The sequence below is a fragment of the Podarcis muralis genome, chromosome 8 (assembly GCF_964188315.1).
Source record: "Podarcis muralis chromosome 8, rPodMur119.hap1.1, whole genome shotgun sequence".
NCBI classification, from domain to species: domain Eukaryota; kingdom Metazoa; phylum Chordata; class Lepidosauria; order Squamata; family Lacertidae; genus Podarcis; species Podarcis muralis.
The window spans coordinates 66,481,533-66,502,455 of NC_135662.1; the positions used below are offsets into that span (position 1 = coordinate 66,481,533).

The following is a 20,923-nucleotide window of genomic DNA, read 5'->3' on the forward strand; positions in this document are numbered from 1 at the left end:
TTCGTAATTTGCTCTCAACGATAACAGACAGGGTTGCCATATATACCGGAAAATTCTGGTAATGTCAGGGGGTGGGGCTAAATTGGCGCTCTGGGGAAAATTTCAATTTAATAGTAAATGTCTGGGATTTTGTCTGTTCTCCAGCAGAAGCAAAAGCGCTGTTCAGCAGCCGCTAGACGGTGATTTTAGAAGCCCTCTCGCCACCCCGCTGTCCACTGTTGTCGATTGCAAATTTGGGCGATTGTCCAAAAAAAACCATGCAACCTTTGGGAGCAACTGTGTCTGGACTTGTACTTCTTGAAATATGGCAACCCTATAACAGAACAGATCAGGAATAAAGCATTTAAGTGAGGGAAAGTTATATACAGTGGTACCTTGGTTTACAAACTTAATCCGTTCCGGAAGTCCGTTCTTAAACCAAAGTGTTCTCAAACCAAGGCATTCTTTCCCATAGCAACGGGGCACTCAATTTACAAATGGAACACACTCAACAGGAAGCGGAACCTGTTCTGCTTCCAAGGCAAAATTCACCAACCAAAATACCTACTTCCGGGTTTGCGGCGTTCTTAATCCAAGTTGTTCATAAACTAAGCTGTTCTTAAACCAAGGTACCACTGTACACCTTGATGCTACAGCACATGGGACATGTGTCTTCCAAGATTCTCCAAGTTGCTCCAGGAAGAGACTAAAAAGCTCAGGCTAAGTGTCAGCCGTGCAGGTCAAAAGGGAACAATACTCTTGAAGTGACCATCAAATCTGTGGATATTGGAAGTGGTGATAAATTACCCCCGAACCTTTAATACTAGCATCCTGCGTATAAGGTAAAGGTAAAGGGACCCCTGACCATTAGGTACAGTCGTGGCCGACTCTGGGGTTGTGGCGCTCATCTCGCTTTATTGGCCGAGGGAGCCGGCGTACAGCTTCCAGGTCATGTGGCCAGCATGACTAAGCCGCTTCTGGCGAACCAGAGCAGCGCACGAAAATGCTGTTTACCTTCCCGCTGGAGCGGTACCTATTTATCTACTTGCACTTTGATGTGCTTTCGAACTGCTAGGTTGGCAGGAGCAGGGACCGAGCAACGGGAGCTCACCCCGTCGTGGGGATTCGAACCGCCAACCTTCTGATCGGCAAGTCCTAGGCTCTGTGGTTTAACCCACAGCGCCACCAGCGTCCCTAGGCATCCTGCGTATGCCCACAGACAAATAGCATGAACCAGGAGCATCAGTTTGTTCTATCAGGCTACAAATTAACTTTTAAAAAGTTTTCCCTGTTTCGTCTTGGCTGGTCCAGCTGCTTAAACACAAGCTTGCAACCTGAGTAAGCTGTGCTATGATTTATGACCCTCTAATGTGCAAGATTCAGATTTTTGCATGTCTGCCATGAAGTGCCCAATTTTAGTCTAGGGATGCAGCAGGGAAACATCCACGGCTGTAACCCAAGCACAGAATAGCTTTGCTGTTGCAAATGAACCTCAGAACTGTCCAAACCGAAAGTTTGGTATAACCTTGTTTTTGTACTTTTTTTTTGTTTATGTTTTAACACCCGTGCAAAAGGGTTATATAAGGGGATGTCTGACATGTTATTACTTAATAAATTGACTCTGAAGGCTGCAAACCAGCTGTTCTCGGTCTTCCATGTGCAATCTTATACTACGTTAATGGAGTTAATAGACGATGGGAATGTGTTAACTTCAAAGCAACATGCTGTCTTGGCAATCTGTATTAAGTTTCACAGGGCTTATTTTTGTCTTTTAGCTTTTAGTTCAAACTTCATCATGACAGGGCAAAAGTATTTGTAGTTTAGGCCAGGGGTACAAATGGGGTATTTTAGTTTTGAACATATTGAAGTGTTCACTTCTCTGACAGCTTGATTGATTTCTGAGTCGTTTCTTCTCCATGCTGTTTATCAGCCTCTTTTTCTTCCTTCCCAGGTTGTGGCTTTCTACCACAGACACACGAGTCTTATTGGCATTCCTTGTATTAAATTGAATTGGTTTCCACTACAGTTGCTGGTGCCAGGCATACAGGGCTGTCAGTATAAACAAAGTGAGGCTCCTGTCTCCATCCACTATGACCATCTTTGCCTTTTGCAATACCGTGGTACCTCGGTTTAAGAACAGCCCTGTTCATAGCTGTCACCTTTTCCCTTTTCTTGCGAGGAATCCAATTCGGAATAAGGGAATTTCCCTTTCAAAAAGGAAAAGGTTGACAACTATGGCCCTGTTTATGAACTATTCGGTATAAGAACTCTGCAAAACCGGAAGTAGTGTTCCAGTTAGTGAACTTTACCTCGGTCTACGAACGGAAGCCGAACGGTGGAAGGGCACCGGCGGCAGGAGGCCTCATTAGGGAAATTGCGCCTGGGTTTAAGAATGGGTTTGGTTTAAGAACGGACCTCTGGAACGAATTAAGTTCATAAACCGAGGTACCACTGTATAACAGTGGAAAGTCAGCTATTTTAAGTCTTCGTATCTGTGCGACCATAAAGGAGATACTTTGCTTCTTCAGAGACACAGCTTGCCAGTGTATATGAACTGACTACAGTCACTGACAATTTTCACAGATTGTGGGAAAATTCACAGTAGGGATGAATTCTAGAATACCAAAACAGTATAATTGGTTATCATCCACCTTGTCTTGATAGCATGGGTGGGGAAAAGGTGCTTATTTCTTAGCAACTCTTACAAAGGTTACGTAAGATGGCCACGTTACAATTCAGAAAGGAAAGTCTGAAAACAATGCTTTCAAATGATTCCCTGTGTATAATTTCCAGGAATACTATTGTTTTAAAATTAGGACTGAATAACACCCTAAAGGCATGCCTGCATTAAAATGCATGGACATGTGATTTCCTGTCACACTTCGGTGGCAGGTCATAGTTCAAACCCACTCCAAACTTAAGGAAGTATTTTGGGGACATTCTTATTCTTCTTTTTTTTGTGATGTATCTTTATTGTTTTAAAATAGATACATTTATGCCAGGAAAGCAAACAAACCAACAAACAGACATACAATCAAATAAACAAACTATAAATTGACAAACAGACAATAGCAATATATGAAACAACACAATTCTTATAACTAACATCATTTGTACTCCCAGTGATGTGAATGATTGTAAAACTTACAAAACAAGAAATTAAAAATGACTTCCAATTAGTCTCGCTGTACTTTATCTGTTGATTATCTTATACCGCACAGTTACATATTTCGTATATAGTTTCTGTTAACTTCCCTACAAACTTATATTTATACAATGCAAGATTCAGTCTAATTCTGCCAAGAAGTTTCCTTTTATACCGGGGACATTCTTATTCTTATTCTTAGTTTAGTTATGCTCACTTTTTCCCTGACAAGGACTCAAGGTAGCTTACAGATAAGAACAGCTAAAAACATAGGGGAGAGGAACCAATTAAACATTGATAGAGTTAAATCTATCTGTAATCTATTAAAAACATACAGATAATTGCAACAAAAACAGCACGGCACCAGCCCTTTCAGTAAAATCAGTCAGTTCCCAAAAGCCTGTTGGAGCAAATAGATATTTAACTGCCAGGGAAGCAGTCTAATTTCTCTAGGAAGGGAGTTCAAAAGTCTTGGAATAGAAACTGAGAAGGGACAATAAGCTTTCAGTGGCCAAAAGAAAGCAATGGTTTTTGTGAACCTATGGCCACTGGAGGGGAGGTTGTTTCAACAAGTGAGAATCATTGTGTCACTGAGGAACAAATGCCACCTCTCTTTGGAGAATGGGGATTCAAGTTTTGTATTAATCCTCAATTGTATGTTTAGGTGACAACTGCTGAGAGTGGTACATGACCCAGGACAATGCAAATGAAAAGCATAAAAGCCAGCCATCAGGAGTAGCAATTGCAAACCTCTATGCCAACCCTCCTTTCCCTCACAGAGAGGCGTGATCTGTAGTTGCCAGTCCCAGAAGATAAAGATAGATGTGGCCAAGCATCATTTTTGTCAAAAGGGCTTGGCAGCAAGGCCATTTGGGGAAATGGGGGATTGGCTGTCTCTGGTCTAAGTGCCTGTTCATCCATACCAGTTGCTTAAGGGATTTCACATGTGGCTGAGATTCGTTGTCGCAACAAGACTTTTTTTTGGTGGAAGTAGATTTAGACTTGAGCGGCTCGGTCCCTGCATTAACAAGACTAGGACGGATGTTGTGTGAAATTGCCAGTAAATTATGAAACTCCGCCCTGCACCTGTTATCTCTACCTTGTTTATTGAGGCAAGAAGACTTGAGGGTAATCGAATCTGACTGACCTGACAGGGGTTGGTTACCGTTTAATGGATTACTCTAGCAAAGCTATCTCGGCTGTTTGTTATGAACCGGGAAGTCCCCTGGTAAAATACCTGCCAAATCAGGGATTTCTTTTTGCACCCTTCAGGGCTAATTTCCAGTTTCCAAATTTTCAAATGGTGGGCCCATCACTGCACGCAGTGTGCTGTAGGTGATGAGGCCAAACACAAAGATGACCTGAATTTCTGTAGGTAGCTCCCTTTTGCTGTGTATATGTGTCAGGGGTTCAGGAGCAGAGGCAAGGGCAAGGAAGGAAACAGAGAGCGAAGGGGAGGAGGCAGAAGAAAGGATGAGCGATGACGACGACCCGAGATCTCCGAGTCTCTCCAGTGAGTCGGAGGATTCACAGAAAGGAGCACCAGTGGCCAAGGCAAGGGGGGAGTTTAGGGGGGCACCCCAGGGAGATAGAGCCAGAGGGGAATCAGAGGAGAGCAGTTGGAGATCGGGTCCAGCGTCACCGCCAGAGAACAGGGAAGAGGAAAGGAGCCAGGGGGCAAGCGCTGGCAGCTCACAGCAAGAGGGAGGGCACGAGTCAGGGGTGGCCACACCTCCATCTGGGAGCGAAGAAACGGTTAGACGGAAGGTGGAAGGTTGGGCGCGCGCGCCAAGTTCAAATGCACAGGAAGGAGGCGCAGTAGGCAGCCCGGAAAGAGAGCCGGGTCCTAAAGCCCGGCGCAAGGAGACAGGAGAGTCCGGGGGGTCAGCGTCCGAAGAATCCCGGAAGGAAGAGACCCAGGGGGGCAGAGGGACCCAGAGAAGAACAGTCAGGCGGAAAAGGTGGAGCAGGGCTAGGATATTAAGTTGGTGTACGAGGGGCGGAGATTCAGACGGAGCTTCGCCGATCTAGCTACTAGACGTAGGGTTGCACGCAGCAGCTTGAGAATGGAAACTGTAACTCAATAAAGACTTTTACTTAATGACCGTTGGCTAGCGTGATCCTCTGTGAGCTAGGATCTTGAAGCAACCTTGACAGTAAGCTCCGTCACTAGTATTGTGGGCATCTACAGCCTCGAGGAGAGGAGAGAAGCAGGTGCCTACGAGTGAGCTCACGAACGGCAGCCGACATGACGGCTGAACAGCAGATAGCGGAACTCAGAGAAGCAGTGTCACAGCTGAATGCCGAGGCTCTCGCATCCAGGAAGAGAGAGGAGGACGCAGCTGCCGCCTACAGGGATCTCCAGGTCAGGTTGGAAGTGCTTACGAAGCAAGGGCAACAGACACCCAAACCAGAGGGGATTGGGTTGGGGAGACGCACAGGCGGTCTGGTCTCTCACTTCGATGGGAACCTGCAACAGTATCCCAATTTTAAAGCAGACGTACTGTGTGCACTGCAACTGCTGAGTAAAGATTTTAGAGATGAGCAAGAGAAAGTGGGGTTCATCATGTCTTATTTGCATGGGGATGCCAGAGCATGGCTGCGCAATTTATGGAGGGATAACGATCCGGCGCTCCAAAATGCGAATGCCTTTATTAAAGCGATGGATGCGTGTTTTTTATCAAGCATTGACGTGGATCTTGCTCGGCAACAGATTCATGGACTGAAGCAGGGAAGGGCCAGCGTACGGCAGTACCATGCCCGCTTTTTCGCCTTGGCCAGTGCCCTAGAATGGGACAGAGATGCGACCCCTGTAAGAGACCTTTTCTGGGAGGGACTAAACAGCTCTGTAAAAGATGAGATTGCGAGGGGGGAGAGACCCCGGACCACCCAGGAGGTCGTGCAGAGGGCGCTGGCAGTGGGGGTACGGCTGGAAGGACGTCCGTGGAGCAGGGACGAAGGGCGTGGAGGGCGCGAACCAGCCAGGGGCTCCTCCTTCTTTCCCAGAGAAGCAGCACGTACGCAATCCACGCCTCCGCCAGGGGGAGGAGCTGAACCGATGGAGGTTGGAGGTGCCAGGGCTCAGTCAGCAACCAGAGCCCTAGCACCAGCAGCAGTGAAAGCGAAGCCTCCTAGAGGGAACAGGAAGTGTTACGTCTGTGAGGAGCCAGGGCATATGGCGAAAGAGTGTCCCCAGAGGCTCCACAAGCTCACTGCAGCCTCAGCAATGGCGACTGCAGCAACGCAGCAAGGAGAACCACAGCAGGGAAACGACGCTGTCTGGCTGGAGGAAGAGGCACTGGGGCCCAGCCAGACGTATTAATGATGCAGTCCCCAGAGATTTTACAGCCCGTGAACCCCCTCCCGCCCAAACCAGTGGTGAGGCTCACCGCGTCGCTCCAGCTGCCCAATGGCATCACCATGGACGTGCCAATCACCATTGACTCAGGCAGCAATGCGGACTTTATGGGGCAGGACTTTGTCAACCAGCATGCTATACAGTTGCTGCCGGCCACACTGCCCCTGCAGGTGGTCACGGTGGATGGCAGGGAGCTGCTAGGAGGGCAAGTGGTGCAGCAGACGCCACCGATGGTGATGCGACTTGGGAATCACCAAGAAGTCATCAGCTTCAACGTCACTCAATTGTCGGACACGCCCATTGTGTTGGGCATGAGTTGGCTGGACAAACACAGCCCAACGCTGGCTTGGTACCAGAGGCAGCTGACCTTCGGCTCTTCCTTTTGTGCTGAACACTGCATCGTGCCCAGGCAGGAAGGAGAGGAAGAGGAGTCACAGCTACTGCTAGGCACGCTGCAAGCGATTCCCCACAAGTACGCAGAATTTTTGGAAGTTTTCTGCGAGAAGGAGGCAGACAGGCTACCCCCTCACAGGCCATATGACTGCAAGATTGACCTGCTGCCAGGGGCGGCGCTGCCTAAGGGGAAACTGTATTCCATGTCAGAGGACGAGCTGCAAGAACTCAAGGAGTTCATAGATCATAATTTGGAGCGCGGTTTCATCCGAGAGTCCAAGGCGGTGGGAGGCAGCCCGGTGTTCTTCGTTAAGAAGCGGGATACGCCCCAAAAGAGGCTCGTAGTGGATTACAGGACCTTGAACAGTGTGACTAAGCCGTCGGACTTCCCCATGCCCCGAATTGACGACCTCCTCGCAAAGGTGCGGAAGGGCAGAGTGTTCACCAAATTGGATCTGCGAGGTGCGTACAACCTCATTCGCATGCGGGAGGGAGACGAGTGGAAAACAGCCATGTTCACGCCACTGGGGACCTACGAATATAGAGTTATGCCTTTTGGATTGCAAAATGGCTCCCACGTTTTTCAAGCATTCATGCATCACGTGTTGGCGGGACTTCTCTACAAGACGTGCGTCTGTTTCTTAGATGACATCCTGATCTTTTCGGAGTCGCAACAGGAGCATGACAAACACGTCAAGGAAGTACTGAACAGGCTGAAGCACCATAGGCTCTACGCCAAGCTGGAGAAGTGCCAATTTGACGTGACGGAGGTGGATTTTCTGGGCTACAAGCTGTCTGACAAGGGGCTCGCCATGGACAGCGCCAAGGTTCGAGCGGTGTTGGATTGGAAGAGCCCGCGCAACCGGAAGGAGGTCCAACGGTTTGTCGGCTTTGCGAACTTCTATCGCAAGTTTATCAAGGGCTTCGCTATGCAGACGGCGGCCATCACTGACACGCTTAGCTCCAAGAAAAAGAAGTTCATTTGGACAGAGCAGGCGGAACAGTCCTTTCAGGCACTCAAGCGTCTCTTCGCGTCGGAAGAGCAGCTGCTTCATGTCAACCCCAGCAAGCCGATGAGGGTGGAGACTGACGCCTCGGACAGAGCCGTGGGGGCGGTCCTGCTGCAGAAAGACCCGCAGGGGGTGTGGCGACCGGGAGCGTTTTACTCCAGGAAGCTCAGCAAGTCCGAGCAGAACTACACCATATGGGACAGGGAGTTGCTGGCCATTCATGCAGCGTTCAAGGCGTGGAGGCACTTTCTGATCGGCGCCAAGCACACGGTGCAGGTTTGCACGGACCACAAGAACCTAGAGCACTGGCGCACGGCACAGTTCCTGAACCAAAGGCAGATACGTTGGGCTGAGTTCTTTGCGAACTTCGACTTCCGAATAGAGTATGTCCCGGGGGACACCAACATCATGGCGGACGCTCTCTCCCGCAAGCCACAGTATCTGGAGGAAGCAACGCCAGCGGCCGCCATGCACATCTTCGCACCAACAGTGTGGGCGTGCGCAGCGGCAACCGTGGATCTGGAGGCGGTGCGACGGGCGTTGCAGGGGGACTCCTTCGCGCAAGCAAAGATCTCAGAGGTGCAAAGGGGCAAAGCAGCGGCCGACGGTTTCCAGCTAAGAGATGGATTGCTCATCCGTAAAGGGGCCATCTACGTGCCGGGAGACGAACTTCGCGCCAAGGTGCTGCAGCAGATGCACGACGCGCCCACTGCAGGGCACTTCGGCAAGGAGAAGACGGTGGAACTAGTAGCCAGGGATTTCTGGTGGCCTGGAATGAGAAGGGAGGTCGCGGACTACGTGGCGAGGTGTGACACCTGCCAGAGGGCGAAGCCAGTGCTTAGACCGCCGGCCGGACTGTTGGAACCGCTGCAAACTCCGGCCGAACCTTGGGAGAGGGTGGCCCTGGACTTTGTCACGGATCTGCCCAGCTCGAGGGGCAAGACGGCAGTGCTGGTGGTGGTGGACTTGTTCTCCAAGATGGCACATTTCATTCCGTGTGCGAAGGTGGCCACGGCGGAACAAACCGCCAAACTGTTCATAGACCACGTGTTCAAGGTTCACGGTCTGCCACGGTCTATTCTGTCCGACCGGGGGCGGCAGTTCATCTCAAATTTCTGGCAGCGGCTGATGGGCTTCCTGAACGTCAAGATCAACCTGGCGTCGGCGAGACACCCGCAAACCAACGGGCAAGCAGAGCGGGTCAATGCCATCATGCAGCAGTACTTGAGGTGTTATGCAAATCAACAGCCTGCGACATGGGTGGATTACCTGCCGCTCGCCGAGTTCGCTTACAACAACACGAAGCACGTGTCCACGGGGGTCACACCGTTCTTCGCCAACAACGGGAGGCACCCCAGAACCTTCCCGGGACTGGAAAGGCTGGGGGAAGGGGAGCCGCAGACGGCAGATGCGTTCGCGTCGGAACTGCAGGAAGTCCACGATCAGCTGAGGCGCCACCTGGAACTGGCCAAGCACGCATACAAGGTACAAGCGGACAAACGCAGAAGGGTTGGCGAAGAGCTACACGTGGGGGACTGGGTCTGGTTAGCAGCCCACGCAGTGCCGGCCAGGTCGTTGGCCAAGAAGAAACTAGGGCATAAGCAACTGGGGCCCTATCAAGTCGAAGAGCAGGTCAACCCGGTGGCCTTCAGGCTGGCGCTTCCGGAAGGTTCCAGAATGCATCCGGTATTCCACAGATCGGTGCTCACTCCCTACAAGGCACCGCACAGGTTTCAGGAACCCGGAACGGCGCAGAGTCCGGCCAGAGACAGACCAGGGCACGCAGGAGTGGCACAGAAGGGGCGCATCAACGAAGTCACAGAGATTTTGGATTCCAGATGGGGGGAAGAAGGGGTAGAATACTTTCTCGCCAGGGAGGGCACCCCGGCCAGTGCGAACAGTTGGGTGCCGGACTACGCCTTGGACGAACCTTTGCTCAAAGACGAGTTTCATGCCCTCTTCCCACATAGACCGATGCCAGCAGACTTTTTCGACGACTGGCTTTTCACACCCACGCTTTCGGGCAGCACGTTCCGGGGGTTCGACTCGGACGAGGACCCGATACGAGACGTCCGTTCCCCGGAGGGGTCGCCCTCGGGATCTGCCTCAGAACCCTCGTATTGGTGGGACGACAAACCAGAGGAACAGTGGCGCAGGAAGTGGCAAGAAGGTCCAGGCCGAGCAACGCCGCCTGGAGGAAGCGAGGGAGAGACGGACATGGACATTTTCGGGGACGATCCAGGTTTCGAGCACGGCGGCACAGAGATGGAAGCAGAGGTGACCGTCGTCGACGAGAGAAGGGAGGAAGAACCGGAAGACTTCGGAGGGAGGCCCGCTACGGGAACCGAACGGTACCCGACATTCGTCTCCTTGACGCAGCAGCACCCAGCTCCAGCACCGGAAGGAGGGGAAGGGGGAGTGGGGGGCTTCGAGGGGGGGATGGATGTCAGGGGTTCAGGAGCAGAGGCAAGGGCAAGGAAGGAAACAGAGAGCGAAGGGGAGGAGGCAGAAGAAAGGATGAGCGATGACGACGACCCGAGATCTCCGAGTCTCTCCAGTGAGTCGGAGGATTCACAGAAAGGAGCACCAGTGGCCAAGGCAAGGGGGGAGTTTAGGGGGGCACCCCAGGGAGATAGAGCCAGAGGGGAATCAGAGGAGAGCAGTTGGAGATCGGGTCCAGCGTCACCGCCAGAGAACAGGGAAGAGGAAAGGAGCCAGGGGGCAAGCGCTGGCAGCTCACAGCAAGAGGGAGGGCACGAGTCAGGGGTGGCCACACCTCCATCTGGGAGCGAAGAAACGGTTAGACGGAAGGTGGAAGGTTGGGCGCGCGCGCCAAGTTCAAATGCACAGGAAGGAGGCGCAGTAGGCAGCCCGGAAAGAGAGCCGGGTCCTAAAGCCCGGCGCAAGGAGACAGGAGAGTCCGGGGGGTCAGCGTCCGAAGAATCCCGGAAGGAAGAGACCCAGGGGGGCAGAGGGACCCAGAGAAGAACAGTCAGGCGGAAAAGGTGGAGCAGGGCTAGGATATTAAGTTGGTGTACGAGGGGCGGAGATTCAGACGGAGCTTCGCCGATCTAGCTACTAGACGTAGGGTTGCACGCAGCAGCTTGAGAATGGAAACTGTAACTCAATAAAGACTTTTACTTAATGACCGTTGGCTAGCGTGATCCTCTGTGAGCTAGGATCTTGAAGCAACCTTGACAATATGTTAAATCTCATTTTGCATACTTGACCTGTATACACCATTTTCAGTTGAGAGTATGAGTTCTACGTCAAAAAACACACAAACCAACTACATCTTCTCCCCCTCAAAAAACAACAACCCACAATTTACCATGATAACGTTGTAGGTCAGTGTGGTTTAGCGTGTTAGATTAGGACTAGGGAGACCCAGATTCAAATGCCGTTCAGACACAAAGCTTGCCGTGTGACCTTGGCTAAGTCACAATCTCTCAGCCTAGCCTGTCTCACGGGATTATTGTGAGGATAAAATGGAAGGTCAGGGGAAATAATTATGTTTAGCAAGCCTTGAGCTCCTTGGGGAAATGGTGGGGTAGGAACATGGTAAATATCCGATGCTGCTTGAGAAGTTAGGAAATGGAAGTATATATTGTCACAACAGCTCTCCTAATTTTCTTCGTTGCCACTGGCCTTGATGAGGACCTCCTCCTTACATATTTATTATTTATTATTTATTAAATTTGTATACTGCCCTATATCCACAAGTCTCAGGGCAGTTCACATGATAAAATCACAACATATAAACATTAAATACACAATAAAAAAAAAAAGAACAGCCCAATAACCCCCCTCTCCCCAACACATTTTAAAAGGGCATTGGATGTCAGTCAACCAAAGGCCTGGTTAAAGAGAAACGTTTTTCCTGGCACCTAAAGGTGTATAATGAAAGCGCCAGCCAAACCTCCCTGGGGAGAGCGTTCCACAAACGGAGCTGGGAAGAGATGGAAAGTTTCACGTGTAATGCCCGGCGCTCTTAGTTTGACATGGTGGTCCATGGGTTTGTGGTCTCCACCCTACAGAACTGCCTTTCACAGCTGGTCTCCTGGGAATGTTGGCAATGGGGCTGTGAAATAAATGCAGCGTGGTTTCCTTGGCTGTTCAGACCCCTGCCTTCTTCCCAGCTGGCAGCAGACTTCTGTAGTAAATGTAGTTCCCCCATCCTAAGCCCTGAGGGTCTTTGCCAGGGAGAGCTAACAGCATGAAGCAGCTGTTGGCCACACCACCATTGCAATTGCATAGGGAGGGGGATATGGATTCCATGAATACCCAATGGAGGGTCATTGATTGCCTTCTGGGTGGGCGGTCAAGTTACCAGCAATAAATGTTGAGGACCAGGTGATGCACACATTTAAATAGGGAAGGGCAATTTTGACGCTGATCTTGGTAAGTTTTTTGGGACCTGCTATCTTGGACGCAGGTGGCGCTGTGGGTAAAAGCCTCAGCGCCTAGGGCTTGCCGATCGAAAGGTCGGCGGTTCGAATCCCTGCGGCGGGGTGCGCTCCCGTCGTTCAGTCCCAGCGCCTGCCAACCTAGCAGTTCGAAAGCACCCCCGGGTGCAAGTAGATAAATAGGGACCGCTTACAAGCGGGAAGGTAAACGGCGTTTCCGTGTGCGGCTCTGGCTCGCCAGAGCAGCAATGTCACGCTGGCCACGTGACCCGGAAGTGTCTCCGGACAGCGCTGGCCCCCGGCCTCTTGAGTGAGATGGGCGCACAACCCTAGAGTCTGTCAAGACTGGCCCATACGGGCAGGGGTACCTTTACCTTTTATCTAGTGCGCAGTGCAATCATGTGTTTTAGGACTAATTAATATTGGATATATATTATATGAAAATAAAGGATTAAATTTCTGCTCTGGGGCTTCCAGAGAACCCTCTAATTCCAAAGCGTATGAGAGAGGTGTGGGGGGCTTACTACTGTGTTTTCTATTTTCAAATGAAACATACACTCTCATTATGTTTTGTTTCAGGAGATTGTGTTAGCAATCATGGTATCAGGGTACAATCAGATTTAAGTAAATTCATGTGCAGATTTTAAATCACACATTGATTACTCAGAAGTAAGCTTTTGTTTGCTTTCTCCTTGCACAGTCTCAAACCTTTACAGGAAAGGTGGTTAATAATTTTTAATGAAAATTAAGCAACGTATAACGTAGTTGCAAACATTACAAAAGTTCAGATTTAATGCATAACTCCTCTTTGACTTGGATTATTTTGACTTTTATCTCTTGAAAGGGAAGAGTAGGAAAGAATGGATCCCACAGAAAAATGTGTGCATAGCTGTGTGTAAGTTTGACGAAAAGGGAACAAGAAGAAACAGCCTTCTTTATTTTCTAGGAGGAACTGTGTTAGAAGTGAAAATGTTAGCTGTTGTATATCATACTGTAAAAAAAAATCCTTTCCATTTATGTTCTATTTATGTATCCTGGTTTTTTTTATAGAATCCAGTATTCTTATGTCTTAACACCTGTTGCTTGTAATTAAGGCTGCAACTGTATACACAGATATCTTAAGAGTATGCTCTAATGAATGCAGTGCAATATGCATATGAGCAAATATGCACTAAGATCATCTACAGCTTGGGGATAGATTAATGCAGAATATTCTGCCCCGCAATCAATAAAAAAGGAATTGAGCTTTTTCAGATAGCCTTCAAAACATATTCTTTCCTGAATCAGCAACAGCTTGGTAATCTCCAGTTTCTGAAAATGGAAGAGGATAGCCTAGAAAAGTCTAAAAGTGGTTGGACCACCATCAGCCCCAGCTATTATGGCCAAGATTCAGCAGGGAATTGTAGTGTAACCTAAAGGTAAAAGAAGTAAAGGACCCCTGGGCGATTAAGTCCAGTCAAAGGTGACTATGGAGTTGCAACACTCATCTTGCTTTCAGGCCAAGCATTTGTCCACAGACAGTTTTTCGGGTCATGTGGCCAGCATGACTAAACCGCTTCTGGCGCAACGGAACACCGTGACGGAAACCAGAGCGCACGGAAACACCATTTACCTCCCCGCCACAGCGGTACCTTTTTATCTATTTGCACTGGCGTGCTTTTGAACTGCTAGGTTGGCAGGAGCTAGGGCAGAGCAACGGGAGCTCGCCCCGTCATGCAGATTCAAACCGCCGACCTTCTGATCAGCAAGCCCAAGAGGCTCAGTGGTTTAGACCACAGCGCCACCCACGTCCCAGTGTAACCTATCAACACCCAGAGGACTACAGGCTCCCCATACATACTTGGACTGAGCTTGTACTGGCCTATATCCAATGACAATCTTTCTACCTTCGGCTGCCTAAAAGGTTAAGGAGACTGAGAAACAGGAGAGAGAGTGAGAGAGAGGTTGGGGATGTATGTGCTGCCATTGATGGAACAAACAGAAGTGCCCTGCTCTCACTGTTAGTCCCCAGGACATAAAGCTCTGGCTCTGAAGCGCTCTCCAGTAGAGGATCAGATTCGGAGCACCTGCTGAAGTAGTTCTGATCTTCGGGATATCTTTTCGGGCAGCATTTAGGCTTGTCACCGCCTGCCCTCACCAGCTGCAGAGGATCTTTTGGCCCAGAGCAGCTATTGGAGAAGAAAGTGGGGGCAGAGGGGGCTGCTGCCCAGTTGTTGCTGTTTTTTAAAGTATGTACAGCAATCTGAATAGAATTAACATCCAGCCAAGAAAAGTTCAGGTTTGAAAAGCCTTATCCATACATATATCTTTTGGAACTCCTGAATGAGCTGATTGCTTAGATGAGTCTATTGAAAACCTTTTCTTAATTGTCTAACGTGGCTTCCCTGATAAAGCAGGCAACCCCTTTCTCTGAGAAAAAGTTGGTTATTTGTAACATAAGTGCGAATGTACCGTATTAGCCCGAATATAAGCTGCACCCGCAAATAAGCCGCACCTTTAAAATGCAAGGTGGGGAAAGATAAAAAGACAATACCCGAATATAAGCTGCTCCCTTAAAATTCCACAGGTACTCACACCCGTAAATGGCAAATGTAGAAGAAAATCCTACAGGTACTAGAGAGGACCCGCAGGTGGGTTAAACACCAGTTCGTAGCACCGTAAATGCAAATTTAAAAATCAATACTGCACTGTAAAATACGGGGAAAGTGATGAATGACATTAGAATAAATTGCACAACAGTCTCAAGCTCACAAATCGACAATAGAACTTTTTTTTGTTTTCGTTTTACCATATGTCTGTTTCGGCAGTGATACCGTAAAAGCCAATTTTTGTAAGCTTACGAATTGCACTTTAACTTTTCATGGTTGGAATTTTTTTGGGGGGGGCGGAATTGTGGCTTATATTGGGGGCAATACAGTACGTTGAAAGCCCTCCCAGGGCAGGATTTGAAGGTCCCTGAGGCCATCACCTTGCTGAAGCTAAGCAGCTGTGGCTCAGTATCTTGGAGTTGTCAGGCGCTGTCTTAGAAGCAAGTCCCCTTCAAGTCCCCCCTTCATGCGGGGGGGGGGTGTCTCTTGTAAGATGGTGCCTGCTAAATTCAGGGATGGGGATGTGCCCCCCCGAAAGTTGTTGGGACTCCAGCTCCCATGAGTCCCAGTTAGCATGGCCAATACTTGGAGATGGTAGGAGTTGCAGGCCATATTCATCCCAGGCTTCAAAGCAATCTCATGCCCGCTCACAGAATGAACTCTTCTCAGAGTGGTTAACGGTCAATCTCTATTCACAGGGAGGCCTGGGAATTGTAGCAGGTCCCATAATTCTTGGGAGCCATGAGTGTTTGAAGTGGTAGCATTGTTCTTTAAATGTGTGGCATGAATTTAGCCATCGTTCAGCAACGGGTAAAAGAGCCACAGGTTCACTATCCCTGGTGCACATACAACTTCTAAAACTGAAGGAAGCATTCTCTCCACTATCAAAACAATTGTTTTAATCGGACACAGATATACTAATCCTTTAGTTAATGAATTCAAACTCATTCATTTGTCAGTTGCCTTTGGGTGATTTGCATCGTGCTGAACTCTTACATCTCGGCTGCACTGATCAATTGCTGTTATTTCTTGATTAGTGCACCAATTGAATTGATGGAAGCTTGCAGCCATTTTTTTTTTTTGTTCTTTGTTTTGCTTATTTATTAGATTTATAGACCACCTTTCATCATAAGATCTCAGGGCGGTTCACAAAATAAAATACAGGATAAAAACAAGTAAATAAGTAAAGCAAAGCAGCAAAACAATAACGCCCGCCCCCCAAGGCCTGGTTGAAGATGAATACTTTAACATATTGGAGGCTAAGGGTGGAATACAGAGCAGACCCACTGAAATTAATGAATGTGACTAACTTAGGCCATTGAGTTCAGTGGGTCTACTCTGAGCAATGCTTGGTTGCCAAAACCCTCAGTCTGAGAGAGAATAACTTCACAGCTAAAGCTACTCGGTTTGTCCATGACTCAACTAGGATATGAGTCTATATTAACCAGACGAGCCCGTATTGATCAGGTCAGGTTATATAGTCTTTCTATCCTTTGACTTTCTGTGGATACTGAATCCTGACAGCGGTATCTGATTGCGGCAGGATGGGGAGGAGGAACTAAGCTGAGCTGAAACTCTGAAATCGAGAAAGCCTGCTGCCTCCTACTCGCATTCCTAAAGACTCTCTTGCTGCTTCCCTGAAAACATCTAAAGCGTTTGCTATCCAGACGGTTGGTTCGCCACACCTGTCCCTCTGCAAATCCTTCCTGCTCTGTTCAGGAATGTCCCCTCATAGTCTTACTCGAGCTTATCTTGCTGTGGTTCCTTGAATAGACGAGGAAATGTTTGGCCGATGGACAGAGAACGTGAGTTTGCGGGTGCTTCCACTCTAGGTTCTTTTCCTCCACAGTGACCATCTTTTTCTCACTTCCAGGATATCCAGATAATATTTGTCCTGAATAGTTGCATCCCTAGGTTCCCCCAGTTTGTTTTCTCATTTCCCACCCCGGGTTGGTTTACTGAGATCATCTTATATCAGCCATCCCCAACCTTCGGCCCTCCAGATGTTTTGGACTACAGTTCCCATCTTCCCTGACCACTGGTCCTGTTAGCTAGGGATCATGGGAGTTGTAGGCAAAAGCATCTGGAGGGCAACAGGTTGGGGATGCCTGTCTTATATTATGTGAGCCTAAGGCCAGGTAGACATGATACCTTTGAAGCATATTTCCACCCATCAAAGATTCTGGGCACCCACAGCATTACAGTTCCCATCAGCTCTTAACAAACCATAGTGCCCAAAATTCCTTCGGGGGGGGGGGGGGACATGCATTGAATGCTCTTTAAAGGTATAGAGTATATACAGCCTTCCTCAGTATAGGGCACTTTCCTCTATTCCAGTCGCGTATTCTTTCTTCTCTTGTTATGAGTTGGGTTTCCCTCCTTCTTTATTTCCCTTTTTCTTCTCCTGGGGTGTTTATAAAAGATAGCTTAGGTAAACTGAGCTATTTCTGCTCTGCTGGGGTTTCCCAAGGTGAATTTTGCGACAAATGTACCGAAACATCCAAATTTGTACCTAAAAATATTTTCATAGAAACGCGGTGCCAAAGGCATGCCTGACTGTGACCCCTCATCAAACTCCATGTATGGTGCCCCACCAGGGGTCACTAAAGCTGTCCCCGCCTTGTGTGTGTCTTGCCTTAGACCACAGAAGTGGTGGCAATTGTCAAGGCAGGTCACAATACCACGCTGGTAGCTGTGTTTGCTTTGGCAGGTCACAAATTGAGAAGGCCTGGTGTAAGGAGTACCAAAGAGTGTCCATAAATAATTGCTGAGTCCTGTCGGGGGGGGGGGCAAAGAGAGAAAGGCGAAATAGCCGCCTTTTAAGATAAATCAATCTGACAGCCAAGAAGGACGCTCATTTGTGTGGGCCAAAGCTTTAGTCAGCAACGAAATAGTCAGATGCAACACACAAAACCTTTGGATTAATTTATTGAAATAATCTGAACTAAGTATATAACATTAATGCTTTTAGTAGGTATATGATGCATCTGGTGTTCAAATGACTTTGCACACGTTATTTCAACGGTCTTTAGAACAGAGTGGTAAAGTTGGGGTATCCGCTTTCTTGACCAAATTAATAATAATAATAATATTTATTGCGGTCCAACAACCCATAACATGGATTCAGAATAAAATACAGATTCATACAGACAATCCCCGCAGGGAAGGCAGACCTGATATGTTTAGTCATGGGTATGTTGATCTTTGATTTGTATGACTACTGAAAGAAACTTTTCCACAGCCACTGTGATCTCATTGGACTTGTCGTCCAAAAGATATTTGATATAGTAGGCTTCAGATTGACTCGGCTGATTTGCCAATAGTGGTTTAATCAATAGTTCCCTAGCTTGATCATATTGTCTGCAATGCAATAAAATATGCCTCATGCAGTCAACGTCCTGAGAGCATACACAGATCCTATTTTGATAAGGAATACCTCTCCGTCTGCCATTTAACGCTTCTGATTGAAATACATTTAATCTGGCTTTGGTGAAAAGATGCCGTTATGTTGTTGACCAAATCAAATACAATCTATTTTCCCTTATTATTGTTGGTTTTTAATGCATGGGGAAGAGGATCTTTTTCCTATCAAAGGCAGTTCTTAGGGAAGTGATCTGTTGGGCGGGGTTACATACCAAAAGGCCAGAGACAAAAGTGTTCAGCGTCACCTGTCTTTCTCCCCCCATAATCACATGCAGTTGGCTGCCAGGCAGAGACAGATGACTCCTGCCAAACCTCAAGCATCAGCCACTGAATAGTACTGCATTGTGATCTCTCTCAGGCAAAGCCTCCACATGTGGAATTTGGGTTTCCCACCTCCTTCCTGCTGCAGTACTCCCTAAAAAAGCTATTCCTGAAAGTCTGGGATCCTTCAGTACTGCATTTAATGCCATGTAGAGGGGCTGTAAGAGACAAGAAATCTGCAGAAATCCGGGAGGCAAGCAATCTGGAGAAATCCAAGATGGCTGCCTTGTGTGAATGGCATGCAGCTTTCTGCTCACACAAATCTGCCTGCCGATATCCGTAATAATAATGGAAGTAGCAAATGGGAGCACTCCCAAGCTTGATGTATCAAGCTGTTTCTTGTGCCATGGAAGCCTGGGATCCAAAGAACTAGAGGCCAATGAGGATTTGGGCTTGTGTTTTGGAAACAGCACCTTGTCAAGCCACATGGCAATCTGTTTTTGAAAATGGAGAGGCTTTCTGAAGCCAGCTGGTGATAAATGGCCCGAGAGTCTGCTGTCCAAAGACAAACCTTCTCTCCTACTGGCTAAAATAGGTCTTTGGATTCCCCTTCAGGGGATGGTAATTTTCGCGCTCTCTTCTATCCCAAAACACTCCTTCGCTTCTTCACAGCCCAACACTGTTTTCCCCTCCCACACTTCACAATGCCTTTTAGCCATGTCTTTTGAGTTATTGGAGGAAAATCAACACCCTTGCGCTTTTCTTCCTTTCAGACCACCTTGGCTCACATCATCGCGAACAGCAGCAAGAAGAACGGCACACGATTCGTGACCCTGTCGGCCACGAGTGCCAAAACCAACGATGTCCGAGAGGTCATTGCTCAAGCACAAAATGAAAAGAGGCTCTGCAAGAGGAAAACGATCCTCTTTATTGATGAGATACACCGTTTCAATAAGTCTCAGCAGGTATCAATTGCTCCTGTCTCAGTAGGAAGTAGTCGGAAGGCCTCCCTTTGAAAATGAATGGCTTCTACAGGATGTGGTTGAGCAATTCTTAAATCGAGTCTAGCATCTCGACTGAGAGTCTGTGTGGCATAGTGGTTAAAGTGTCAGACTAGAACTCTGGGAGGTGCGGGTTCAAACCTCCTCTCGGCTATGAAGCTCTCTAGGTGTATTTTAATTTTATTGTATTTTTAATCTTTTGTTGGAAGCCGCCCTGAGTGGCTGGGGAAACCCAGCCAGATGGGCGGTGTAGAAATAGTAAATTGTTGTTGTTGTTGTTGTTGTTGTTGTTAGGTGTCCTTGGGCCCGTCACTATCTCTTAGCCTAACCCACCTCACAGGGTTGCAGTGAGGATGAAATAAAATATAATGTCTCACCCTTTTTCTGAGGTTCTCTGTGTGACCTACATGGTGGGGTTATCCCATTTTTTATTATCTCTACCTTACAAGATAGATTAGAAATGAAAGTGAACGAGTGCCCTAAGGTCACCCAGCAAGCAGGAATCTGTCCCTGAGTTTGTTGACGTGCATTTGGCTTTCAAAACTAGAACCTAAACTTCTTTTAACCTATATTGAAACTACACGTCTGGCATCTCTTTGCTGACTGAATTGAGAGTTCATTTGCAGCCTTAGGAAGACCACAGTCTAGTTTAACCCACAAGCTTTGGGATTAGGAAGTTGGCAGGCAGTCCAGCATTTCAAAATACACTCCCACCCTGTGAACAAACATGTGAATGCATCATCCCTAAGTCTGGGGGTGGGGTGAGGGGGAAGAGGCAGGAAAGCAAAGGCAATACTGACTGGACTTTTTCATAATTTCTTACACTTGCATCTAGAGTTTTCAGTTCTGCAGTCAAAATGGAATATGAGAACTCTGGGCACAAAGAGGTGTTGAAAGTTCTAAAAGATGTTTTGAATGATGGATTGCTGCGATGGGGAGATCTGCGTTAAATGTTCCATGAATTCCTAAAGTCGCATTCGAATTGTTTTCCACCAAAATATCAGAGTTACATGATTCTTTACGACCTCTCTGAATAATCCTTTTGGGGAGAAAGAGGCACAGCGGGCTCACTTTTGTCTGTTTAGCATTGCAGTAATGATGAATATGCGAACCCATTGCCTCTGTATCTCGAACAGTAAAGCAAAAATTGCAGGAATTTTTTTTTTTAACACAACACAGCCCCTCAACATACACTATGAATAAAGCTGCTATTACAGACCAAATTAAGAATTTGCTTAATATATGGCATGCAACTATGCACTTGGTTTTCCCTTGAAAGGTGCCTGTGTGATTGGTATTGGGAACGTGGTGCCTTTGGGGAGGCAAATCTCTTTACTCCCCACCAGAAGTGGAACAGAG

General features: G+C 48.1%; 2 protein-coding genes across 2 annotated transcripts in view; one reads left to right on the top strand and one right to left on the bottom strand.

The window, feature by feature from the left end:
• The window catches only part of MYLK4 (myosin light chain kinase family member 4), an 89,140-nt gene that overhangs the window by 67,827 nt on the left and 390 nt on the right, over window positions 1-20,923 (bottom strand). The window lies entirely within an intron of this gene.
• WRNIP1 (WRN helicase interacting protein 1) overlaps window positions 1-20,923 on the top strand; it is a 46,477-nt gene that overhangs the window by 3,337 nt on the left and 22,217 nt on the right. Inside the window, exon 2 of the mRNA XM_028737860.2 lies at window positions 19,337-19,528. Coding sequence (XP_028593693.2) covers window positions 19,337-19,528 — 192 coding nt within the window. The remainder of the gene's footprint in view (window positions 1-19,336; window positions 19,529-20,923) is intronic.